At 49.4% G+C, this 26525-nt stretch overlaps 1 protein-coding gene across 4 annotated transcripts in view; it reads left to right on the top strand.

Moving 5' to 3' along the window:
• Positions 1–25777, top strand: part of LOC138833817 (inner centromere protein-like) — a 70112-nt gene extending 44335 nt beyond the window's left edge. For all 4 annotated transcript variants that reach the window (XM_070032154.1, XM_070032152.1, XM_070032151.1 and 1 more), the window contains exons 4-18: positions 369–1129; positions 9624–9675; positions 10724–10778; positions 10895–10991; positions 12964–13015; positions 13422–13539; positions 13620–13754; positions 16161–16270; positions 16344–16464; positions 16794–16916; positions 18019–18197; positions 19516–19582; positions 19777–19881; positions 23718–23868; positions 25224–25777. In XM_070032154.1, coding sequence (XP_069888255.1) covers positions 369–1129; positions 9624–9675; positions 10724–10778; positions 10895–10991; positions 12964–13015; positions 13422–13539; positions 13620–13754; positions 16161–16270; positions 16344–16464; positions 16794–16916; positions 18019–18197; positions 19516–19582; positions 19777–19881; positions 23718–23868; positions 25224–25435 — 2338 coding nt within the window. In that variant the 3' untranslated portion in view covers positions 25436–25777. The remainder of the gene's footprint in view (positions 1–368; positions 1130–9623; positions 9676–10723; positions 10779–10894; positions 10992–12963; positions 13016–13421; positions 13540–13619; positions 13755–16160; positions 16271–16343; positions 16465–16793; positions 16917–18018; positions 18198–19515; positions 19583–19776; positions 19882–23717; positions 23869–25223) is intronic.
• The last annotated feature ends 748 nt before the right edge of the window (positions 25778–26525 follow it).

The raw sequence follows: 26525 nt of genomic DNA, 5'->3' as shown, positions 1-26525 counted from the left end.
TCTCTTCATTCCTCCTCCAAAGTGCGGGAATCATGGAGTTCACCTTCCAGGACTACCTTTTAGCAAAAAACGAGAGCACAAGTGAAGTTTGAAGCCAAGGTTCTTAGCACAGTGTCATTAACTTAGATGTCAGCTGTTTGGTGAGGCCTAGGTGTCATTTCTAGTTTCTACTTAGGGAGACTGGATCTCGTAGAGGAGCAACTGGGATCTGGTGGCTTGAGGTGGAAGAGCTGCTCTGTGACCCCTTTGATGCATACTTCGTACAAGCTGGTAGCCACTGGGGGCATCTGTTATGCCCTAACTTGTTTACAGGGGTGCTTCCTTGCCCTCGTGGATTGCCAACAGTCTCCGTTCTGTCACCCTAATAGGTTATCCCGCAGAAGGACTCGGAGCAGCCAGCCGAGCACCCGACAGCTCCGCAGCAGAGACAAGGTGGAGAAACTGGCCACAGTAGTGGCAGAGAACGGCTCCCCTGTGCTGCGGCGGGTAACCAGGGCGGCTGCCGCAGCCGCAGCAGCTTCTGTGCCATCGGCTGCTCCTTTGCCCACCTCTGGGTCTCCCATAGAACTGACCAAGAAGGTTACGGTGAAGATAGGCATCAGTGACCGCCAGAATGCAGAGAGGCGTCTCACTGAGCTCACAGCTGCCCTGACTCTGTCAGAAGCTGTGAACCCCACCCCAGCTTCTCAGGACGTCTTGATTTCAGATGAAGAACCAACACCCAAGAAATCAGAGGCTGGGAGACTGGAGTCTGTCACAGTGAGCTCCCTGATGACTACCCCCCAGGACCCTAAGAATGGAGGGGCTGGAACAGGGCGATCTGCTTCCAAGCTTAAGATTGCTCAAGCTTCCCGGGACTCAACTGACTCTTCATATTATCCATGGCAAGAGCGTGTGCTGGTCCCCATCCTGCCAGATAACTGCTCCAAAACCAACGGCTCCCGTAGGCATACTCGGTCAATGCGGCACAGCCTGATTCCTTCAGGGCCCCAAGTCTCACTGGCCCAACAGTACTCCCTGGCCCACAAGTACTCCCTTGTGACCAAACAGGATGGTACCAGCCGCAGATCAAGCAGAAGGGTTTCCAAGAAGGCCACCAAAGAGCCAGCTGCTTCTGCCCGCATCATCTGTGAGTGTGGGGTATCCTGGGTTGGGGAGTGGTCCTGAGTGCCAGGCTCACCTAGAGGGTTTCTTTTTTTTTTTTTGGGTCCGGTTGTGGGGCCTGAACTCTGGGCCTGGGCTCTGTCCCTCAGCTCTTCAGCTCAAGGCTAGCGCTCTACCACTTGAGCCATAGCACCACTTCCGGCTTTTTTCTTTTTGCTTATGTGGTGCTGGGGAATTGAACCCAGGGCCTCAGGCATGCAAGGCAAGCGCTCTACCACTGAGCCACCTTCCCAGCGCCAACACCTAGAGGGTTTCTAAGGGACTTTCTATAGACCTGTCTGGTGATGTAAATTTTCTATATTTTTGCTTTTCTGTGTGACGTGTAGGTCTAGCTAGCTATAGCTGGTCATTGAACTCTTAATTTGGTTGAAGAATTGAGGTAATTTGTTTATACCTTATGTTTTTGGTGGTACTGCAGATTGAACTCAAGGCTTTGCACACAGTAGGCAAGTACTCTACCAGTGAGCCATATCCCTGGACTTTAGTATTTTAGAGATTAGAGTCTTTGCTGTGTAGCCCAGACCAGCTTCAGACTCTTCCTTCTGTCTCCTGGGTGCTGGGATTGCAGGAATAGTTTACTAAGGAGGTAAATTTTAAGTGTCATCACATTTTACTCAGTTTAGATACAGATGGCCACCTGTAGCTAGTGGCTGCCATATTGGATAGTAGAGATCTAGTTCAACCTTGTTTTTATAGAGGGAACTGAGGTTGGCACCAGTGTCCCTATTGTATTGTAGATGGCTACACTAAAGCTTGAACCTGAGCCTTTTCCCTAGAGCCAGAGGATTCCTCCCCCTTCCCAGTTCTGTAAAGCCTGACTTAAATTCACCGTGTGTGTGTGTGTGCTGAAAGAAACCATGTTTGGTCTGGAGATGTGAGTTCTCATTGCAGCAGGCTTATTGTTGGAGCAGGTGCCTTGCATATCTGCAGAGCGTAGAGGAGGGGAGAATCAAGTGACTCTAGAGACTAATGGCCTGGTTTTGAGTGCAGCTTGACCATCATCTACCCAACTCTGTGACCTTGAATGGGTTATGGAAATACCTTCATAGGCCTCAGAGCTTTATCTGTGAACTTGGCTAGGTGTCACCTCATGAGAATGTTGGGAGCTTTTCTTTGATTGGTCCAGATAGAGTGTCTAGGATGGCTCCTAGTATAGGAAGGGCACTGTAATATTAGCTGGTTTGGTTATTCAGATCTCAACTCCAGATGTTGAGTTGATATCCTAGTGGGAACAGGAGTTTATGAATCACAGAGGAGAGGTGACAGCTCTGGGGGTCAGGGCTGGCTGCATGATGGGGTGAGACTGAGCTGGGAGGGTTTGGAAGGATGCCTGTAATCCTAGTTACTCAGGAGGCAGAGATCTCAGGATTGCAGTTCAAAGCCAGCCCAGGTAAGATGGTCTGTGAGACTCTTATCTCCAGTTAAAAAGATTTGTCAGCTTTGAACAAAATAGCTTAAGACCCTGAGTTCAAGTTCAAGCCTTAGTACTAATAGCGCGCACGCATACACACACACACACATACACACACACACACACACGTGCGCACGCATACATACACACACACACACACACACACACACACACACACACACACACACACACACACACGAGGAAATGAGGAGAGGTAGACAGGGAGACTGGGTAGGAGCTAGTTGCAGAGTCTAAGCCAGAGAATGGACCTAGCAGTAGGACTGATGGAGAGGATGGGCCAGGGTTTACACTAGGGTATAGTCACTAGCAGCTGGATTTGGCTGACACTTCAAGGCTTAACAAAAGAAAAGCCTATGTAATTTGTCCGCAGCACCACCATGGCTTGTCAGCATTTTTGCACTTGAACGGAGAAGGACACTGAGGCATAAGGAGGCCATAGAACTTGACACTTGGGAAGATGGCTCTACCCTGGCAGTTTTTTTGTTTTTGTTGGTCGTGGGGCTTGAACTCTGGGCCTGAGCGCTGTCCCTCAGCTCTTCAGCTCAAAGCTAGCACTCTACCACTTGAGGCTTCAATGCCACTTCTGGTTTTCTGGTGGTTTATTGGAGATAAGAGTTTCACGGACTTTCCTGCCCGGGCTGGCTTTGAACCACGATCCTAAGATCTCAGCCTCCTGAGTAGCTAGGATTGCAGGCGTGAGCCACCGGCCCCGGCTTAACCTGGCAGGTTTTAAGCCCTTGTTCCTATTCTGTCTCTTCCTGCATGTGAGGGGGTCTCTGAGCTGACTGGGGCATGAACAAGTCTGTCTGATGCTAATTCTAGTTCATTTTGTGACTTGAGAGGGACATAAGAGGGTGACAAGAAAGCAGAGTCCAGGATCTGGAGTCACCAAGCCCCTGGGTGGCTTTTAGTGTACCCCTTCACTTATCTTACTGCCCCATCTATGAAATGGTGATGGCGTGTGGCTTGAAGGTGGAGAGAGACCTTAGTGCTTGTGTATGGGCAATTTGGTTTCAACACAACAACCTTAGAAGGACTGTGTAGCTGAAGCTCAATGGAGAGTGACCAGGTTGCCCCAGAACAAGGACCAGCAAGTAGGAAGATATGCTTTCTGGGTGCCTTCTGACACCAGGCTCTGGGGTGGGGTTTGGGTTCCTGTGGAAACAAACTTTGACTTAAGAATCTGCAGGAATGGAGTGGGAAGGACATGCAGGGAATGGAGACTGGCAGGAGCGGCAGGGCACAGGGACCTCTGGAAGCCAGTGTGGAGCCCTAGAGGGTAGAGCTGCAGGGAGGGGGCGTGAAGCCCCTGCCCTCTGCCCTGGGGAGGGGCTGCCTGGAAGCAGTTCACAGGAATGGATAAGCAAGGAATAGTGGCCCCTGCTGCAGGATTTCTAGAGGGTTCTATACCAGCCAAGTTCCTCATTGGGCCTCCTTGTCCACTTCTGTATTGACAAACAGCTCTTCAGTCCTCTTGCCAGGGGAGAGTGACCTCCCTGCTATCAGATCTGCTAGGAGGCCAGGATGGCATAAAGTGGGCATTGATCATTCCAAGAAGTTCTTGCATGGGTGAAGGTTGGGTGGTCACATGGGCATCTTTTCACCCATCAGGGAGTGTGGATCTGGAGAGATGAGGGAAGCCATATCTTCTGGCTCCAGTGGGAACAGTTTCCTCCTGTAACTGCTCACTCTGTAGCTGCTCCCTTGCTGTCTCCTAGCCTGGCTGTTGTACCCCAGAAAGAAGAGGCCCCTGCTTCCGATGCCTTGCTTCTTGCTTGGTTCTTTCTGTGTCTTGCCAGTTGGCCATTCCAACATCTTGCCTGTCTTCCCTTTTTCCTGGGTGCTACCTGGCCTCACCTTGGCTTCCTGTCAGCCCCAGCTCTGGTCATATCCCCCTGGTCTATGCTGAGCTGGCCCTTTTCTTCATCCCATCAGCATTTTTCCTACCCATGGGCTTGGCAGGTGCTTTCCCTTCTTTCCAGACCAGTGGCTTTCAAGTTTTGGTCTTAGTACTTGTCTCCAGTTTTACAAATGATAAAGGCCTCAAGGTTTTTTTATTATGAGATTATATCTATTGATTTTTTTTTTTTTTTTTTTTGCCATTCCTGGGGCTTGAATTCAGAGCCTGGGCACTGCCCCTGAGCTGCTTTTGTTCAAGGTTAGTGTTTTCTGTGTATGTGGTACTGAGGAATTAAACCCAAGGCTTCATGTATGCTAGGCAAGCACTCTACTACAAAGTCACCTCCCTAGCTGGGCGCTGGTGGCTCACGCCTGTAATCCTAGCTACTCAGGAGGCTGAGATCTGAGGATCTCGGTTCAAAGCCAGCCCAGGCAGGAGAGACTGTGAGATTCCTATCTCCAATAAACCACCAGAAAACCGGAAGTGGCGCTGTAGCTCAAGTGGTAGAGCGCTCACCTTGAGCTGAAGAGAGCTGAGGGACAGCGCCCAGGCCCAGAGTTCAAGCCCCACGACCGACAAAAAAAAACAAAAAACAAACAAAGTCACATCCCTAGCCTGATAGTTACTTTTAGAAATAAAAACTGGAATTAACCATTTATAATACTACTTAATTGTGTGTGTGTGTGTGTGTGTGTGTGTGTGTGTGTGTGTGTGTGTGTGTGTGTGTGTGTGTGTGTGTGTGTGTGTGTGTGTGTGTGTGTGTTTTTAAGTGTGAGACTTGGGCTTGAACTTAGGGCCTGGGCATTGTCTCTTAGCCTTTGTGCTCAAGGCTAACACTAACACTTGAGCCACTGCTTCACTTCTGGCTTTTTGGTGGTTCATTTGGAGATAAGAATTTCATGGACTTTCCTGCCTAGGTTGGCTTTGAACTTCGATCCTAGCTGAGTAGCTAGGATTATAGGCATGAGCCACCGGCCCCTGGCTGACATAAGATTTTGTTTTGTTTTCTTGTTGTTGTTGGTTGTGGGGCTTGAACTCTAGGCCTGGGTACTGTCCTTCAGCTCCTCAGCTCAAGGCTAGTGCTCTACCACTTGAGCTACCAGTGCCACTTATGGTTTTCTGAGTGGTTTATTGGAGATAAGAGTCTCACAGACTTTCCTGCCCTGGCTGGCTTTGAACTTAGATTCTCAGATCTCTGCCTCCTGAGTAGCTAGGATTACAGGTGTGAGCCACCAGTGCTTAGCTAACATAAGATTTTAAAAAAAAATTACTTTATTGTTATTATAGAGGTGTTATACAGAGAGGTTATATTTATATGAATCAGGTAATGAGTACATTTCCTTTCTTACAGTGTCTTCTCTTCCCGTATTCTGTCCCATTCCCTCCTTCCATCTCCACTTACCAGTTGTATAGTTCAGTTTTATCAGTGTCCGGTGAGCTCTACTGCTACACTTTTTCATCTTTTTTCCTCAAGTTCTGTGCTCTCCCCCCACCTTCCCAAAGATATACATGCAAATACACTGTATATAAGGTAAAGAATACAGAATCATCAGAAAGAGAAAAAAATAATTTAAAAAATCTTTTGTTTCCATATCTTAGGAGTTCATTTTAGTATACATGTTATTTTATATAAATGTGAAGAGGTGCTTAGGCATTATAACTTTGTAATTTCCTCCTAAGACTGTTCTCTTTTGGTCTCACTGTATGTGGGTATCTAGAATCCTGTGTAACTTATCCCACTGCATTTTAGATCTGTTTTCCGCATATCAGGGAGAACATGCACCATTTGTTTCTCTGATCTTGGCTTACCTCACTTAACGTGATTTAACATGAGATTTTTTTTTTTTGGTTGGTCATGGGGCTTGAACTCTGGGCTTGGGCGCTGTCCCTCAGCTCTTCAGCTCAAGGTGAGAGCACTATTGCTTGAGCCACAGCGCCACTTCCGGTTTTCTAGTGGTTTATTGTAGATAAGAGTCTCACAGGGCTGGGAAGGTGGCTCAGTGGTAGAGTGCTTGCCTTGCATGCATGAGGCCCTGGGTTCGATTCCTCAGCACCACATAAGGAAAAAGAAGAAAAGCTGGAAGTGGCGCTGTGGCTCAAGTGGTAGAGCGCTAGCCTTGAGCTGAAGAGCTGAGGGACAGCGCCCAGGCCGAGTTCAGGCCCCACGACCGGACCCCCCCCCCCAAAAAAAAAAAAAAGAGTCTCACAAGCCAGGTGCTGGTGGCTCACACCTGTAATCCTAGGTACTCAGGAGCCTAAGATCTAAGGATCTTGGTTCAAAGCCAGCCCGGGCAGGAAAGTCCACGTGAGACTCTTATCTCCAATAAACCACTAGAAAACCAGAAGTGGCGCTGTGGCTCAAGCGGTAGAGCGCTCGTCTTGAGCTGAAGAGCACAGGGACAGCGCCCAAGCCCAGAGTTCAAGCCCCACGACTGACCAAAAAAAAAAAAAAGAGTCTCACAGACTTTCCTGCTTGGTCTGGCTTTGATCCAGGATCCTCAGATCTCAGCCTCCTGAGTAGCTAGGCTTATAGGCGTGAACCACCAGTGTCAAGTGAAATTTTTTTTTTAATTAAATGAAAATATCTTTTCCAAAACAAAAATGCAGAGAGGAGACTGGCTTCATTGGACAGTTTACACATCTCTTTATGGAGAGGCTTAGCCAAAGACAGCCAGCATCTGCATCTGATCTATTGTATTAAAGTGGTTTGGGTTAAAGTATCTGGAAAAAAATCTGGCCTCATACACTAGTGTAGTTGAAATGAGCTTTTTCAAATAGTTGTACATATTTTTATTATGTCCAATACAATGAGAGAGCTCATTGGTCTATCACACACTTTGAATGGGTTGTTTAACTGTGTGGTTTTAGAACTTCATACATTGGCCATTTGGAAGCTATGTTTTGCTGAGTTACATACATCTTCCAAATGTCCACACATTATTAGATAATATTTTTATTTTTTATTTTTATTCATTTTTTTGTCAGTTGTGGGACCTGGTCGCTGTCCCTCAGCTTTTCAAGTGTTCTACCACTTGAGCCACAGTGCCATTTCCAGCTTTTTCTGCTTATGTGGTGCTGAAGAATCAAACCCAGAGCCTCATGCATACAAGGCAAGCACTCTACCACTAAGCCACCTTCCCAGCCCCCTAGATAATATTTTTAAAAAGCACATTTGCATTGCTGCACTATTAGCCAAGTTATGGAAATGGCCCAGGTGCCATAAAATGTGACATAGATAGACAATGGAATTTTACTCATCTGCTAGAAAAAATAAGGTTATGTCATTTGCAGGGAAATGGATGGACCTAGAACAAATCATGCTAAGTGAGGTAAGCCAAGCTCAGAAAGACAAATGAGGCATGCTTCCTCTCATATGTGGAGCTAGATCTAAAATATAACTGGACATGATAACTTATACAGGTCTCTAGGCATTCACACACATTCAGAGTAAAGAAGGATACCCTTAGGGGAGGAACCCAAAGGTGTAACTTCTCTGAACATTTAAAATACAATTTATTGAAATAAAGGAAATTAAAATAAACACTTGTTTTCTGATCTGTCAGGGATATCTTTAGGTATAAAAAAAAGCTGTGGTGCTTCTGTGTTTTTCAAAGTTCTATTTTTGGCCTTTCTTTGGCTCAGTTTATTGTTGTCAATGAGTATGTTGTTTAACAGACTTCATTCAGTCTTAAGAAAATGGCTTCTCTGAATATCTAACATTGAACCACCACAGATTGCCAGCTGTTCTTTCAGTTAGAAACAGTGCTTTATAAATGTCAGGGCTGGGCTGGGCAGGTGGCTCAGTGGTAGAGCGCTTGCCTTGCATGCTGAGGCTCTGGGTTCGATTCCTCAGCACCATATAAGCCAAAAAAAAAAGAAAGAAAAAGAAAGCCAGAAGTGGCTCTGTGGCTCAAGTGGTAGAGCACTAGCCTTGAGCTGAAGAGCTGAGGGACAGCGCCCAGGCCCAGAGTTCAGGCAGGCCCCACGACCGGACCAAAAAAAAAAAAAAAATGTCAGGGCTTAGCCAGGTACCGGTGGCTCACTCCTGTAATCCTAGCTACTCAGGAGGCTGAGATCTGAGGATCATGATCTGAGGATCATGGTTCAAACCCAGGCCGGACTTTCCGTGAAACTCTTATCTCCAATAAAAACCATCAGAAATCTTGAAGTGGCGCTGTAGCTCAAGTGGTTGAGTGCTCACCTTGAGCTGAAGAGCTGAGGGACAGTGCCTAAGCTCCAGAGTTCAAGCCCCACGACCGACCGGGGAAAAAATAAAGAAAGGACAGAACTAGTTCAGCCAGTAACTCAAATCTGGGCACTTTTCATAGAGACTTGGGTTTGAAGCAAATGGACATCTTGCATATGTCCACCTTTGTTATGCAGAGAATTAGAGACACAACTGGAGTACAGATGTAATACAACTGGTACCTCTTCAGAGCCATTCCTGAGTGTATGATAGGACACCCTTGATTAGTGTTGAGCTTCATTTTCTCCTTTCCCCTTGGCTTCATTAATGCAGGGCAAAGGGGAAGTAATACTTTAGGATTATAATGAAAACAGAACCTGAGGGATGCCGTGAAATGCTCTTGGAAATTTGTAGAAGTCAGAGAATACTCTTTGCACATAACTGGCCTGAACATCTTCCCATCCTTCATCTTTGTATCCCATCATCCAGGCCAGTTAGGGCCAGAATCTTTGCTCTTTTCTGTCATTGCACATACCACAATTGTCCTTTCTGGGATTTTTTGGCAGTATTTCTGTTGGTTTACCATTGAGTCCCAAAGCCTGTGTCAGAGCCCAGCACATAGTAAGTAGTTGTCTTGTATTGGTCTCAGGCTGGGAGCTGGGCCCACAGCTCTGGCGACATTGTCCTTTTCCCTAAGAAACTCATAGTCCAGTGAAAGAGCAGAGATGTGCCCTTGGATGAGTGTGTTGTCAGGAGACATGAAGCCAACAGTTCTGCTGAGGGTGCAAGGTTGAATACAAGTGTGAGGCCCAGGCCTCGACTGGGGCTCTGTCTGTGACAGGAGCGGTTGCCTCACCCCTGTTAGAGGCGGATGCTGTAGACCTTTGGTGTGGTACTTGGTTGTTCCTGATGACACCTTTTGTTCCTTTGTGTTTCCTCAGGTCACAGTTACTTGGAGAGGCTCCTGAATGTTGAGGTACCTCAGAAAGCTGGGTGAGTTGAGTTCCAGGGCTTAGGGATAATCCTATACTGAGCAGGACACACTTGAACTGAAGGGTCAAGTGAAGACTGTGGCAGAGGCATTTCCTGGGGCTGAACCTGCCTTCTTCAGCCTGGGCTGCCCATGGCCCTACTGCAGTCCTTTCCTTTTAGTCCACGCCGCTTCCCGCCCCCCCCCCCCCCCCCCACGGTCCCCTATCAAACTAGGCAGTGAGCAGTGTGGGTATCAGGTCTCTGTATAGCACTTGTCAGCCCTGGTTAGCCTTGATCTCTTGAGTGTGGACTCCATGGGTTGTAAATGTAGCTGAGCAGCCATGGGAAGCCAACTTCAGTCAGGATGGGGGTGTCAGGGAATACTGTCCACTCTAGGGTTACATCCAGGGTTACTTCTGGGGGCCAAGATACTGAGGCCATGTCTTGTCATCATTAAAACTAGCCCCTTTCCTCCTTGCTCTGGGGCAGAAGTCAGTGTTTGAGATAGGAAGATGGGATTACTAAGTACAGTGCTGGCTTGGCCAGTCCCTGGTGTATAGTGAGCAGCCTCAAAAGAGATGGGGTTCATCTGGGCCCAGGAGATTGAGGCAGAGCTGGAAGCAAAGCTCTCCATTATTGTAACGAATAACCTGAGATACATTAACTCATAAGGAGAAAAGTTTTTGAGATTTCAGTCCATGTCCAGATAGGCCTGTGGTGGTAGAGACCATACCTGAAGGCCACCCACTAGGCTCCACCCCAAAAGTTTCTACTATCTCCCACTAACACTACATTGGGAAAGAAGTCTTTAACCCCTAGGCCTTTGGAGGACATTTATGATCCACAATATAGAGGTGCCTGCCTGAATCAGTGCTGATAGGATAAGATGAAGTAGAATTCAGAAACTTCCTCTGCTCAAGAAGCTATTGTTCATTGGCCGTGTCCTTGCATCCGAGGGGGCTAGGGTTTGTGGTCCAGGTTAGATCATCCCACACTCACCCCATCCCAGAGAGTCAGGAGAGCTTCAATTCCCTGGGCAACTCTCACAGAGCCTTTGTTCTGCTTTTAGTCCCGAGCAGGATCCCAGCAAGGAGGCTGAGCCCAGAGAGGGAGCGGAGACAGAGGTAAGGTGGCCAGGGAGGGAAGGCCTTGAGGCCTCCAGGGCTCAAGCACTACAACATGGCTGTCCTGAGTCCTAGATTGCAGGTGCAATGTCCTCAAGCCTCACGTCTCCCTGCAGGACTCTAAGAATGATGGGAGCACGTTGTGTACCTTTAGTACACCCAGACTGAAGCCTGGGGCATATAGACAAGAAACATCCCCTCAACAGCAGCAGGGTGAGTACACACAGATTCCCAGAGCTGCAGTGGGCTGTGGTGGCCTCAGCCTGGCCCTGTTTCTAGAGACAAGAAGCCCCTTTTTTTAGGTAACAGGTCTTTTGGTTGCTGCTGGGTACTTTGTGTGAATAATGGTGGCTGGCTGGACCAGGAAGCAGGGGGCAGGACTGGAATTAGGTTATGAATATAAAGGTGCCAGTGCCATGCCTCAAGCCCTGGTTAAATCAGAAAGAAACCTAGGTTAAATCAGGAAGAGCTGTAGGTTGGGGGTCTGAACTCTTACATGGCCTCCAGCTTTGTCTCTTCCACTGGCTTGGTTTTTTTAAACTTTTTTTTTTTTTCAGAATTTTAATTTTAATTTGCTTTAGTTTGCTTTTAAGATAGTCTTGAGTTAGGTAACAGTCTTCCTACTTTCACCTGTTGAGTAGCTGGGATTCCAAGCTTTATCACCACACCTGGTCTTCTGGTGCACTTCTGACTTCTATCTTTTCTTGACTAAAGAGGACAGAGGGCTCTGAGAGCGGGTCTGGATCTACCTGGCTTCCAGGGTATTGGAAGAGTCTTGGAGTCTGGCTGATGTCTCCCCGGCAGGGCACTTTTTTTTCTCTTGTGGGAAAATACTATGTGGGTGTTTTGTTTTGTTTTGTTTTTGTGTGTATGGGAGCTGGTTCTGTGGCTTGAACTCAGGGCCTCATGTTTGTACTTGCCTTTTTTGCCCAAGTCTGGTGTTTTACCACTTAAGCCATACTTCCACTTCTGGCTTCTTGCTGGTTAATTGGAAGTAAGACTCTCTCAGACTTTTCTGCCTGGGCTGACTTCAAATGGAGATCCTCAAAATCTCAGCCTCCTGCATAGCTGGGATTATAGGCTTATGCTCTGAGATTGTTGGCTACTGGTTTTAAAATCTTCTACAAAGGGGTAAGTGAGGGGGTGGGAAGGTGGCTCAGTGGTAGAATGCTTGCCTTGTGTGCATGAGGCCCTGGGTTCAATTCCTCAGCACCACATAAGCAGAAAAGGCTGGTAGTGGTGCTATGGCTCAAATGGCAGAGCGCTAGCCTTGAGCTGAAGAGCTGAGGGACAGTGCCCAGACCCAGAGTTCAAGCCCCACAACTGACCAAAAAAAGGTGGGGGGTTAAAGTGATAGTAGTCATGCTAGCCCCACAGTCCCCAGGGGTGCTGCAAGGACCCTTTGGAATAAAAGGTGCTTTCCTTCTTTTTTAAAAATATCAGCTGGGAATGTGGCTTAGTGGTAGAGAGCTTGCCTAGCATTCATGAAGCCCTGGTTTCAATTCCTCAGTACCACATACACAGAAAAAGCCAGAAGTAGTGCTGTGGTTCAAGTGGTAGAGTGGTAGCCTGAGCAAAAGAAGCTCAGGGACAGTGCCCAAGCCCTGAGTTCAAGTCCCAGGACTGGCAAAAATAAAAACAAAACTTTATTGTTAGATGATATACAAAGGGATTACGATGACATGAGTCAGGCACATTTCCTTTCATACAGTATCTACCCTTCCCTCACTCTTTCAAAGGTGCTTTCTTAAGTGATGGTGAAAACAACCATACTGATTGTCCCTCATGGTGGCCCTGTGTAGGAGGCCTCCCCTCCTGTTCTGGTGGCACCCGCTGAAGGCCAGGCCGTGCGCGTGTAGCAGCTGTGCTAAACACTGCTCTTTGTGTCAGAGAGTGGGGCATGGTGAGGGCTTTGATGGGACTGCTCTGCCATTCCTGCCATAGATGTCTGGGCGTGGTGAGGGCTTTGTCCTGGAGATGTTTTGGGCTTTGGTTGAATTTAGATTCCTCAAGGCCAGTTGGTGTTAAGCTTCTGCCCCAGGCCACCTAGAGGCTATCAGGAAAGGGAGCCTTGCCTTTGCTATGGTCACTGCCGCTACCAGTGGGCCCCTTCCTTGAGCCCTTCATGCACCCCTTACCCTCGTCAACATCATGCGCCAATCTTGTTGAAATTGCTCTCTTCCAGAGTCCAAGACTGACCCAGCAGATGGACACAGGGAGCCGCCCCAGAGCATCAGGTTTGTGCTGTGAAGAGGCAAGCCAGTGACTCTGAGGGGCTCAGGAACATGACCCAAGCATGTGTGTGTGGACATGTGGTCCCAAGCTCTGTCACCTGTTGTCTGGGGTGGTGGCCTGGTGTTCTGTCTCAGCAAATACAGTAGCATGATGCCTGAGATGAGCAGCTGGCTGGGGAATCAGGTGATGTGGCTGTAGACCCTGACTCTCTCTATCCTCCTGGCTGTGTGACTGGACACTTCCCTTTCTCTGAGTAGGCGTCATGATTTGATCTGCACAGTCCCTTCTGATCTAGAGTCCTATGGTCTGGGCCCAGATTTGCTCACAGAGTGAGCTCTTATGAGGTGTGGCAGGGTTGCGGGAAGGTTCCTAGATTTGCCCTGTAATGCTGTCACCTGTCCTGGACAGAAGGAAACGTAGCTATAAGCAGGCGATGAGTGAGTTGGATGAGGAGAATTTCCAGGAGGATGAGGACCTACAGCCCCCCAGGACCAAGACCCCTTCTCCGCCCTATCCAGCCAACAAGGTGAGCAGGTTCCTGCCCTTACCTTGCATTCTGCCCTGTGTGCCCACTCAGTGCTGACCCTTGCTTGCCCTTGTCGGCAGGTGGTGCGGCCCCTCCGGACCTTCCTGCATACAGTACAGAGGAACCAGTTGCTCATGACCCCTACCTCGGCCTCCCGCAGCAGCATCATGAAATCCTTCATTAAGCGCAATACTCCTCTGCGCGTGGACCCTAAGGTGAGAGAGGCTGCCCCCTACTGGGCTTTGCTGGAACTGGAACCATGGCTGAAGGTTCTGGTCTTCTATTAGGCTACTGAGAGCCTAGATCCAGGAGAAGGAAAGTCTGGCCTGGCCCTGGGCAAGGGCCTTATGGATTCTGACTGTAACCCAGAGTCTTAACCATGTTAGAGAGTCCTGGGCTGGCAGGTAGCAGCGTGGCCATAGCAGACCACTGTGCTTCCCTCCATTCCCACAGCCTAGGTAGTGCGAGTGGTTGGGGGAGAGGGTTGGGTTGACATGGACGTTAGAGGTGCAGGCCCAGAGCAGATGTGCTGCTGCAGTTGGGCGCAAGGTCTGCTCTGTGGGCCATCTCCTAGCCTGACATTAACTCTCAGCTTTTTGCTGTCTCTTCTCCTCCACAGTGCAGCTTTGTTGTAAGTAAAGCTTGTCTTGTCCTGTCCTGTAACCAAGCAGTGTGTAGTGGTTTTCCTCTGTAGCCCTGTTTGCATAGCTTATAGTCCTTATATAATCACTAACATCACTGGAAAAGAGATGAGGCCGTGGGAGACACTTGAGGTGTTCATCCATGCTGGGGACCTGTGTCCTCCCTCTGCTATCTCTGGTCCTGACATTGCACTGCTCTGGGAAGGATACAGTGGGGTGTGATAGCCACAGTTTGAAGTGCATCCCATGCCATTTCTTTCCCCTAGCACTGGAGCCTGTGAGGCTGTGAAGAGAACAGACAGGTTGTGGCTGGTCCTTAGAGTCTCTGAGAGATGTATTAGATCACACTTGAGCAGTGACTTTGATGGGAAGGGATGGGGAGGGAGTTCTGGCTACTGAACCCAGGCTGGAGACTGGGTCTGCCCTCTTGGTTACAGTGGAATTGTTGGCAGTGGCCTCTGGAAAAAGATCACCCAAACTGTTCTCTTCTCAGAAACCTCCGAGCTGAGCTGATCCAGCCTGCTGGCCAGGAGCAAGAGCCGTGGGTTGCTCACAGTCCTGGCTCTATGTCTGTTGCCAAGCTACAGTGCCTTTCTTTATTGCCATAGGAGTTCTGAGAAGCCACTCACTGCCACCCTGAGGTCTTCTGCCTCTAGCTGAGGGCCTTGGCATGTGGGAGGGGCTTCTCAGCAGCTGGCCAGTGGGTCTTGAGCTTACCTCTCTAGTTTACAAGGTGATAGCACGTGCCTTCCAATATACTGACTAGTGAGCTTTGTGACCTTAGGTACCTGTTTTTGTGCCAGGTACCTGCTGTGCACTAGGCTCCTAGGAAGGGTCATGTATGTTTTTTCCCTTGGCCAATTTTCTGGGCCTGACTACCAGGCCCAGGAAATTACCCATACCTGCTTTGGGCAGTTCAGATCTCTGCAAGGACATCTGGTGGGTATAGCTAGTCCTTAGCTGGTAGACCAGGGACCGAGGAAGGTTCTAGATTCCTGGGATTGTGGACACTCTTCCTAACTTCTGGTCCTAAGTCACAAAATGGAGAGTCTCACGAATACTTGTGGAGATTTGGTGGCTCCAGGCATGACTGAGTCAGGCACTGAGTGCAGGGTCTGGTATAAAGTGGGGGGTTGGTGCCTGGCAGAGAGAGCAGGCAGTCGGGTGAGGCCTCTGGAGAGGGAAGGGCTCCAGCTTGTTGCTTCCTCCCACCCTCTGGATCTTGTGGGTGGCTCCGGGAAGCAGGGATGACCCAGCTCACTTGAGGACTGAGGAAGAGGAGAAATTAATTGTATGAGACTCAGAAACCTTGAATTTTCTTATAAAATTGGTAAAATTCAGCCTAAGAGCATAAGTAATGAAAGCTTGTGTCTCAGATTTTCAGTTAATGTATTTCTAGTTCTAAATTCTCCCTTGGCTTTTTCACTGAAGGCCGAGTTTCTGGCTTTTTGGTGGCTAACTGGAGAAAAGAGTCTCATAGACTTTCCTGCCCAGGCTGGTTTTGAACTGCTATCTTTAGATCTCAGCCTCCTGAGTATCTAAGATTACAAGCATGAGCCACTAGCACCTGACTTAAAAATGATAGTTCTTAAATCAAGCATTAGCTGTAACTTTCTTTCTGAGCTGCCTTTCTGTCTCTTCTCAGTCTCAGTCCCCATTCTCTTTTCAAGTGCACTGTTTAACTAACTGCAGTGCACATGTTTGGTTTTGAGATTGAGTTTTGTGCCACCCACAACTTAGCAGCACCCAGTTGAAGGCATTTGCAACTATGGCTCTGGGAAAGTGTTTGTGTCCTGGTATCAGAGATGGAAGCCTTGGGGCTGGCCTGGCTGGGCACGGAGGGCATGCTGGAGCCATCTCTGCATTTAAGAAGCAATCAGATGCTTTTGCTCACTTGGCTGAGGGTTGGTGCACACAGCTGACAGCCTGGGGGCTCGGGTTTGTCCTCACTCACAACCCAGTTCACCCCCAAACTCCCAGGAGAAGGAGCGGCAGCGCCTGGAGAACCTTCGGCGGAAGGAGGTAGCGGAGCAGCTGCGTAGGCAGAAAGTGGAGGAGGACAAGCGGCGGCGGCTGGAGGAAGTGAAGCAGTAAGTGGCCGGGCTCCCAGCATGTCCTGCGCTGACCCTGGCAGGGCTCCTCATGACTGCCCTGTGCCCACAGGAAGAGGGAAGAGCGCCTCCGTAAGGTGCTGCAGGCCCGAGAGCGGGTGGAACAGATGAAGGAGGAGAAGAAGAAGCAGATTGAGCAGAAATTCGCTCAGCTTGATGAGAAGACGGAGAAGGTTTTGAGCCTGGGTTGGTGGTGGCCAAGCTGTTAGGTGGGCTGGGTCATAGTTGAGCCCACACATCGCAGACTTAGTGACCTCCAGGTTTGGCCTCATCTGTCCCTTGGGCCCTAGGGTCCATTCTGAGCTGAGAATTTGGTATCTGGCCTCGGTTTTTCCTAGAGCCTTTGGTGCATGGGGAGTCCTGGGCAGGCATGGCTGCCAATGCCCCTTTCCTGTGGGCAGCAGCAGGGAGACAGGGTGACCATCAAGCAGAGTTCAGGGACCCTCTGTACAGGGCTGAGAAACTGGCTGCTCTAATAAGCACCTGTGGGTGGGTTCTGTAGGCCAAAGAGGAACGGCTAGCCGAGGAGAAGGCCAAGAAGAAGGCTGCAGCCAAGAAGATGGAAGAGGTGGAGGCCCGCAGGAAGCAGGAGGAGGAGGCACGCAGGCTCAAGTGGCTCCAACAGGTTTGTGTGCACAGACCAGGCACTGTCTCATTGCTGCCAGGTATACGCCACCTTGTGGGATTGAGCCTGGCAAATCTTCAAGCCCAGAGGAGGTCCACCCAGTGTCTTGGAGATAAGGTGGTGACTGCCACCTGCTCCTTACCTTCTCTAGGAGCCATATTCCCATCTCCACAATGCCATGTATTGCTGCATGACCTTGGGCAGGCTACTTGACCTTTCTGTGCTTCTGTTACTACAAGTAGCAATGGTGTTTTCCTGAGGGTTAGGTGAGTTAATGAATGTATGCATTAATAGATGTAGTGCTTAGGATGTTCTGCACATGGTTGCTGCCAAGATCCATCTCAAATATTGGAAGAGTAGCAACCTGCCTCTTTCTAGGAATTGTTAGAAACCAAATGGTAAGAAACAAAAGGTCATCACTGAGAAGTTCTATTACTATTAGGATTTATTGCATACCAAGTTAGGCATCATTTTGACTTAACTCAGCGACTTCATGAGACGTAGGTACTACTGCTGTGCCTATGGAGGAGAAAATCAAAGGCTGCAGGAGTCAAGCAAGTCACCCAATGTCCTAGTTCTTTTTTTTTTTTTTTTTTTGGTGCCAGTATTGGGGCTTGAACTCAGTGTCTGGGTGTGGTCCCTAAGCGTTTTTTGCTCAAGGCTTGGTGCTCTCCTACTTGAGCCCCAGTTCCACTTATGGCTTTTGAGGGGTTAATTGGAGATAATAGTCTCATGGACTTTCCTGCCTGGGCTGGCTTTGAACAGTAATCCTCAGATCTCAGCCTGCTGAGTAGCTAGGATTATAGGTGTGAGCCACTACTGCCCAGCTTCATATAGCTCTTGAGTCTGGCTGCATGGTGCTGAGCTTCCCTTGTTGTATCTGCAGCTGCTGTTGCCAGATGCCTTTCAGGCTGGCTGGGGCAATCCTTGCAGCGTTTTGCAGGGTCTTGCTGAGAGGTCCTGTTGCGCAGCCTCTACTGTTGTACTGGTGGCAGCCCCTGGGAGAGGAGTGGGCCCTGACCCCTCCAGCCGGCTTCTCCCCTGCCCTGTGGGCCCAGGCCTAGCCCCAGTGCCCTCACCTTTCCCTGCATCCTGGTCTCAGGAGGAGGAGGAACGGCGCCACCAAGAGCTGCTGCAGAAGAAGAAGAAGGAGGAGGAGGAGCAGGAGCGGCTGCGCAAGGCCACTGAGGCCAGGCGGCTGGCGGAGCAGCGGGAGCAAGAACGGCAGCAGGCTGAGCAGGAGCGACGGCGACTGGAGCAAGAGCGGCTCCAGGCCGAGAAGTAAGGAAGCCTTCGTGAGAGGTTGACCGGAAATGTGGTCCTCACCTCTTTTTCGTTCCCCACTTCACTCTGTAGCTTTTCCCTTGGTTTCAAAGCCAGATGTCTACAGCTTTAGACCACTGGGTTAGGTGCACATTGGCTCTGGGAGAGTCAAGAAGCATAAGGTTGGGTCATTGTGTTCTACCTTCACCCGAAATCCTTTCCTCAAGTGTCCTAGTAGGATGGGGGGAGTCTTAGGATGAGCTAGCCTCATGTTGGTGATGACGATGACTCGGGTTATTCCTGAGTTGCCCCCATTACCAGCCTGGCCCTGTTGGGAACCAGGGGTCTAGTGAGCCCTACATTCTTCTGGTTCTGCAGAAGCAGTGGTGTGTGTTTCTGTTCAAGAGACAGAAATGGCATTTTTGGGTTTTTTTTGTTGTTTTTTGTACTAGTACTGGGGCTTGGGTGCTATCCCTGAGCTCTGTTGCTCAAGGCTAGTGCTCTACCACCTGAGCCACAGCTCCACTCCTGGTTTTGGTTTTGGTTTTAGTAATTAATTGGGGATAAGAGTCTCATGGATTTTTCCTGCCCAGACTGGATCCTCAAGCTCTCAGCCTCCTGAGTAGCTCAGGATTACAGATTTAGTTTTATTACTGCTTATCCAGGGCCCCTCCTGTGCCTGGTTGTGCTGAGCCCTGGGGATATCTAGAGGATAATCCCCACTTACTGTGGGCCAGGAGATCTATGAGTACTGTACCATCGATATGTGCAGATATGCAGGTCCAGCAGCTACGATCTGCAGCCCCCACCTCCTGGGGACCTCCAGCCTTGTGGTGGTACAGGGTTCATGAATAAGTGAGGCAAGAGGGCCAGGGAGGCCATCAGACCTGTCTTCTGGTGCTAACTGGTGTTCCTGGTCCTCTGGGGACAGAGTCAGCGTTCTCAGTGTCTGGGAAGGGGAGATGGGAGAAGTGGCAAGTACTCTGTTTCAGAATTGGGTGGCACAGGACAGTATTGGGGGCCTGCCCCACAGGTGGAGAGGACTAGAGGACTAGAAGTAGTGCAGATCATCTCATTTAGTTCTTGTGACAGTGATGGGGGACAGGTATCACAGAAGAAAAGGTCTGTAGCCTCAAGTCTGCTTGCCACTGCAGTGGGCGCTGGCTCCACTTGTGCTCCTGATGCTTTCAGGAGTGCATATTCCCAGTGTGGGGGTTGAAGGTGCAGCTGTTCTCTAAGCCAGTGTCCCATTTGCTATCTCACTCTCTAAAGGGTACGCACAGATCCCAGGGCCTAGACTCTCTTCCACCTTAACAAGCTCTTGCTTGATCTTTAGGGAGAAGGAGAAGGCCATGCGGCTACAGAAGGAGCGACTGCAGAAAGAACTAGAGGAGAAAAAGAAGGTAGGGGCCTGGGGGGAGTTGGGGGAGAGGGCGCGTGGGCTCCCCCATGTGGCCTGTGTGAGCTGCGGGATTGAGAGGCCTGGTCCCACAGGAGCAGGGCTTAGGCTTACCATGCCTTGCTGCATGGGCTGCAGTGAGGTCAGGGGAGGGGAGGCTGCATACACACAACACCCTTTTGCCTTTGGGGATCACAGGAGGAGCAGCAGCGTCTGGCTGAGCAGCGGCTACAGGAGGAGCAGAAGAAAGCCAAGGAGGAGGCAAGGGCCGGCAAAAACCTGAACGTGACCGTGGACGTGCAGGTGAGATTCACGCCCCTCGCACAGGGCTCTGACTGTTCCGATTATTTTCTGCCTTAGTAGTTACAGATACAGTCTGTGCATATTAGGACTCTAAGATAGAGGACGATATGCTTCAGAGAGGAACCCAAAAGTTCATAACTCCTCTGAGCATCTAAAATACTATTTATCAAAATGAATTTCAGGAAATGGGACCATATTTTTGTTGTTATTTGGGGGGGGGCGGTGGCAAAAGGGAAGCACAGAAATGGAGGGAGGAAGGATAAACAAATACAGACATAGTATTCAATATACACTATGTAAAAAATGAACTATGCAGCTTGTGGGCAGGGATGACGGGGAAATGGGAAAGCGAAGGAAGGGGTAACATTAAAAAGATTTGTACTCATTATCCGACTCATGGAATTGTGATCCCTCTGTACAACACAGTAACAATAACAATAAAATTATATTTAATCATTTTTTAAAAGGGGATGGTTCATGTCCCTTGATTTTATACTTTTGGGGGTGGTGGTGACAAGAGTGTAGCCCAAGCTGGCCTCCTGAGTCTGGGATTTTATGTGTGTAACACTGCAGTAGGATTCTGTTTTTTAAAATTAATTAATTAATTAATTTATGCCAGTCCTGGGGCTTGAACTCAGGGCCTGGACACTGTCCCCGAACTTTTTTGGCTCAAGAGTAGCACTCTACTACTTCAGCCACAGTATCACTTTCTGCTTTTCTATTTATATGTTACTGAGGAATCGAACGTAGGGCTTTACGCATGATAGGCAAGCACTCTACCACTAAGTCACATTCCCAGCTCTGTTTTTACTATTTTTTTTTTTTTTTTTTTTTGTCAGTCGTGGGGCTTGAACTCTGGGCCTGGGTGCTGTCCCTCAGCTCTTCAGCTCAAGGCAAGTGCTCTACCACTTGAGCTACAGCGCCACTTCCGGTTTTCTGGTGGTTTATTGGAGATAGGAGTCTCACAGTCTTTCCTGCCCGGGCTGGCTTTGAACTGTGATCCTCAGATTTCAGCCTCCTGAGTAGCTAGGATTACAGGCGTGAGCCACCAGCGCCCGGCTGTTTTTACTATTTTTGATAGGTATATTCTGTAATATTTTACTTGAAAAAAAACCCCCAGAATTTTAAAATAAGAATGTATAAAGTTAAAAAGGGGGTCTTCAGAAGAAAACTGTAGCTCAGTGTGTGTCCTATGTTTTACATATATAATGATTTTATTATTTTTTTTGTGAAAATATTGTACAGAGGAGTTACAATTACATGGGCAAGATAATGAGTTCATTCCTTTTTTTTTTTTGTTTTTATTTTATTCTTTTTGTCCCGTGGCCGACCCCTAAGCTCCCACCCTCTGGACAGAGGAGAGAGAGGGGAAGAAGGAGTTCAGGAGTCTTGTCTCCCTTCCATCTTCCCGCCCAGGTCAGGCCAGGATCTGCCTCTCTTCTCCCTGACCCTGTTCCCGTTCCTCTAAAGGAGTGACAGGAGAAACCATCCATCTGTGTTTGTGATTGTGATTAACATTGCAAAAACCTTCAAAGAATCTCAGATCGGTTAGAAGCCCGTTGGGTTTCTCAGGCTGCTCCATACAGTGGCTACGGTGGCTTCCATTTCCATTTTTGTCGGGCATGAGGGGTTGTTGTCTCCTCTCCCTCTCTCTTTTGATTTTTACAAATTGTTAGGGAAATGGAGACGTACAGAATGGTTACAGTATGCCAGCCCGCACCAGTGGCTCACGCCTGTAATCCTAGCTGCTCCGGAGGCTGAGATCTGAGGATTACAGTTCAAAGCCAGCCGGGGCAGGAAAGTCACCAGACTCTTATCTCCAATAAGGCGCTAGAAAATCGGAAATGGCGCTGTGGCTCAAGCGGTAGAGCGCTCGCTATGAGCTGAAGAGCTTAGGGACAGCGCCCAGGCCCAGAGTTTAAGACCCACCACCGACCCCCCCCCCAAAAAAAAAAAAAAAGGAAAGGAAAGGTTACATTACATAAGTGGGGTAGGAAGAGTACATTTTTTTTTTTTTTTGGGTCCGGTTGTGGGGCCTGAACTCTGGGCCTGGGCGCTGTCCCTCAGCTCTTCAGCTCAAGGCTAGCGCTGTACCACTTGAGCCACAGCGCCACTTCCGGCTTTTTTCTTTTTGCTTATGTGGTGCTGAGGAATCGAACCGAGGGCCTCATGCATGCAAGGCAAGCGCTCTACCACTGAGCCACCTTCCCAGCCCCTACATTTTTTTTTTATTAATAAGTTTTTGTTTTGTTTTGGTTTTTTTTTTTTTTGTCATGGGGTTTGAACTCTGGGCTTGGGCGCTGTCCTTGTGCTCTTCAGCTCAAGGCGAGCGCTCTACCCAGTGAGTTCATTTCTTATCAAGCATTGTTGCCTCCTCTTTGTTTCCCCTTCCCATCCCTTCCCATACTCCCCCCACCTCCCCCCACCTGATCCTCCCCCCCCACCAAAGTTGTAAAGTTTGTTTTTCGACATAACGAGTTGTACATCTCATTGTTGCAATGGGTCCACCTGTATCCCTAGTTAAACGATTTGTTTTTGACCTTTCCCTCCTAAATTATACCAACATCAAATACAATGAAAGCAGGGGTTATACCGTGGGGAAGGGACATACAAAGCAACATAGAAATCATCTTATAAATATGTTAGAAACAGGGCTGGGAAGGTGGCTCAGTGGTAGAGCGCTTGTCTTGCATGCATGAGGCCCTGGGTTCGATTCCTCAGCACCACATAAGCAAAAAGAAAAGAGCCGGAAGTGGCGCTGTGGCTCAAGTGGTAGAGTGCTAGCCTTGAGCTGAAGAGCTAAGGGACAGCACCCAGGCCCAGAGTTTAGGCCCCACGACCGGACCCCCCCCCAAAAATGTCAGAAACAATTGTATGAAAGAAAAAAAAATATTTGAATACTTATCTTGGGGTTCATATTATTATTATTATTAGCCATTCCTGGAGTTTGAACTCTGGGCCTAGGCACTGACCCTAGCTTCTTTGGCTCAAGGCTAGTAGTGCTCTACCACTTTAAGCCACAGTGCCACTTCTGACTTTTTCTGAGTAGTTTATTGGATATGAAAGTCTTCATGGATTTCCCTGCCTGGGCTGGCTTTGAACTGTGATCCTCAGATCTCAGCCTCCTGAGTAGCTAGGATTATAGCTGTGAGCCACTGGCACCTGGCAAATATAGCCATTTTATATTCACAGACATATAGGCACCCATACATACTCATATAAGTAATGGTCCCATTGGGAAGCTTGAGTTTTTTCTTTTCATTTGGTATATTATAGACATCTATTTTTAATACATGCAGATGTCTTGTTTTTTTTTTAAATTATTACTATAAAGGTGATGTACAGAGGGGTTATGGTTACCTGAGTTGGGTAAATAATACATTTCTTTATGGACAATGTCACCCCTTTCCTTGCTCTCTCTCAGTTGATGTCTTATTTTTGGTGTGTGTTCCAGTTAATTAAACTGATTTTCTCCAGCTCTTGTTAATGAGAACTTAAGCTCTTTTCAGTTCGGTGCTAACATCAGGCAAAAAAAAAAAATCTAGAATGAGGAGAGATTTTCTCAGTTAAGTTAGGATGGTGAAAACTTAAGTTAGCTAAATGGCTGTTCATGTAGATCGTTCAGTTATTGTTCAATCACATGGTCTGCTGGAGCCATTCTGAAGATAACATACTACCCTGGAAAAGATGCAGATGCAAAGTGGTACATAGTCTGTGACTTGTTTTTTCCTTGGGAGATGAGGGCAGTAGTGAGAGCTCAGGGCCTCCTAGCGGTGAGATACAGGAGTGCAGGGCAGGAGGCTTGACAGCCATGTTGATTTTTCCCCCTCCCCCAGTCTCCAGTTTGTACTTCATATCCAATGACTCCACAAGGGCCCAAGAGCCACCCCAAAATCAACCCAGATAACTATGGGATGGACCTGAATAGTGATGACTCCACTGATGATGAGGCTCATCCCCGGAAGCCCATCCCCATCTGGGCCAGAGGTAAGTGGGGCCCAGAGCTCCCCAGAAGACTTGGATCCTCCCCTGGCCTTACCTGTCAGGGCCTAGCAGTAATGGGGCTGCCTGCTGCAGGTCGTCCAGGCTGTTGTGCCAGTACCTGGCCATGAGGTATTGACCTAACAAACCTGTCTTGGGGCCTTGAGTGTTCATCTGCAGACCAGACCTAGGGCATTGGGTTCCTTTGATCTCTGAGTGCAAAAGTGTTGAGTGCACTGACCCGAGACTCCAGGCCTCTCCTTAGAGTCTTGCCCAGTAGGGCTGCTAAGGCTTGGAGTAACATTGCACCTGGGTATGAGGAGAAGAGAGCGCTGGTAGGGGTTAGGCAGTGTGCTGAGAGTGGAGCCTAGGTTTCCAGCACAGGCCCTAAGGAGGAACATGGGGGCACAGGAGAGGATGTGACCTACAGTTTTCAGATTTCTGGAGGAGTGGAGGCGTGCATGACTGTTACCTAAGGCTGGAGCAGAGGCCGAGGCCTGTAGGTGTGGAACAGGACTGGACCAGGATAGGTGCTTTGCAGATTTGCTGATCTGGAGGCTAGAGCAGGGCATAGGCCCCAAAGGGAAGAGCGTGAAAACCCCATGGTGGCTAGCTCTGTACAGATTGCTCATTCTTGAGAGTTTTACATCATTTGAACTCCACAATAACTGAAATCTTACTCTCTTTAGCCATCAATCAGTCTCAAGCCACTTGAGAAGTGGCCAGCCGGTGTGGGTGTGACAAGCAAAGTCACCTGACAGTGGCTGTCCTTAGGTGGCCTGCTTTCACTCTGCTTCTTTGTGGGGGATCATCAGCCCAGCTGGGCTTTACTGAGAGCACAGCGAATCAGGAGCAGCACCTGCTGCTGGACAAGGGCTGGGCCCATGCCCCAGGGTCTCCCTCATCCTGGCTGGCAGGGCTGTGCACTCCCACAGCCTCAGCCCCCTGTCCACGGCACCTTGGGCTACAGAGTTGATGAGAGTAGCTAGCTCACCAAGGAGGCGGGAGGGAGGTGGCTTCCTGTGTCTGTGCTGTGCTTCTGGCACTAGGCTCCTCTTTGCAACCTGGCTCTGCCACTTGTGTGCTGTGTGTCATAAGGCAAGTCTCCCTGTGTACCAAATAGGGTGAGCAGCACCCCAGCCAAGGGCTCATGGAGCTCAGCCTGGCTCCTGGGTTCTCTTGGGGCGGCTTTCTTGGCTTTGGCTGCCAGCAGATGTCAGCGAGGAGGAGGAGAACCGGGTACTAGGTGCTGTGGGCAGGGGGTTGGCTCAGCAGGAGAGGCTGGGCAGGAGCAGCGCTGCCACGTGGGGGTGGGGAGGAGGAAGTAGGGAAGCTCACCCGGCCTTCTGTGTTCCTCTCAGGCACCCAGCTCAGCCAGGCCATCGTCCACCAGTACTACCACCCCCCGAACCTTGCGGAGCTCTTTGGAACCATTCTCCCCCTGGACTTGGAGGACATCTTCAAGAAGAGCAAGCCCCGCTACCACAAGCGCACCAGCTCTGCCGTGTGGAACTCACCACCCCTGCAGGGGCCCCGGGTCCCCAGCAGCCTGGCCTACAGCCTGAAGTACTGAGGCATGCGTGCACTCTGCCCTTCCGGCAGTCTCGGGACCTGTGTCTTGTCTGTGTCTGTCTGTCTATTTTGTCTGTGTGGTGTGCGTGTTGGGCTGGTGCCCTGCCGCCTGGTGTGCCATTGCTGAGGGTTCTGCCGTGCAGTGGCTGTGGCTGTCCTCTGAGTGCCAGGCTTCTGTGCTGCAAGGGGAAAGGGAGCCCCAGACCAGTTTGGAGGTTGGTTCAAGAACTAGGAGCAGCCCCAACTGGCCCTCAGGCAGTACTGTGTATATAGATTCTTCGATTTCAGTTGAATTTTAGTTTCTAGTGTCTGAGAGGTAGATTAATAAAGTATATGCCGTGAAGCCTGCTGTGGATATTGTGGAGATGGGGGTTTTCAGTAGAATGTTCTGGAGGCACTGCAGTGTACCTCAAGATCACCTGTGGGGGCGGGGCCTGCCCTGATGTACTGGTGTGTGGGTGATTCTGATGTGAGACAACCCCCAGGAAACGGGTCAGTATCTCGTGATAGCTGCTTCCTGTTTAGGGGTAGATATTCCTTGTTTGTTAAAGGGGCGTGTTCCTCAGCGTGTCCACTCAAGGTCCACTCTTGCTGAGGTCTGCAGGTCTGTGCCAAAGCCTGAGACCCATGGAGAAGAGCGATGTCCCTTGAGCCCCCTTGGGACCAGTACTTGTAAGCAATGCTTAATCAGTGCTTAGCATCAGGGAAGGCTGGCCCTGGTCCTGCCCGCTAGCTGCCCACTGCTCATGCCCCTCACATGGGGGTCGCAAACTATGGCCTATGGTGTAGTGACCGTCTACTCGACCAGCGAGGAAAAACGACCACCACACCAGGAGTCTTCTCAGATCACGCTTTATTGGAGAGCCTTTTAGTTGTAGGAGAGCTTGGGCGCGAGAGAGCGTGCACCCGAAATACAGCCGCTTATATAGGGAATTGGAACACAGGTCTTTCTATTGTTGGTCGCCTGCCTTTCACCGTCACCAGGTGTCATGGGATTGGCTGGGAACTCTACCTGGCTCGTGCACGCGCACAGCCCAGGCCTCCCACCAAGCACCGTCTGGGGTGGAAACCTCAAAGCTGCAAGGGAGTGG

This window comes from Dipodomys merriami, unplaced genomic scaffold (assembly GCF_024711535.1).
Source record: "Dipodomys merriami isolate MVZ:Mamm:240054 unplaced genomic scaffold, mDipMer1.0.p SCAF_21, whole genome shotgun sequence".
Lineage (NCBI taxonomy): Eukaryota > Metazoa > Chordata > Mammalia > Rodentia > Heteromyidae > Dipodomys > Dipodomys merriami.
The sequence above is the reverse complement of the archived record's forward strand: the minus strand, read 5'-3'. Positions and strand labels throughout refer to the sequence as shown.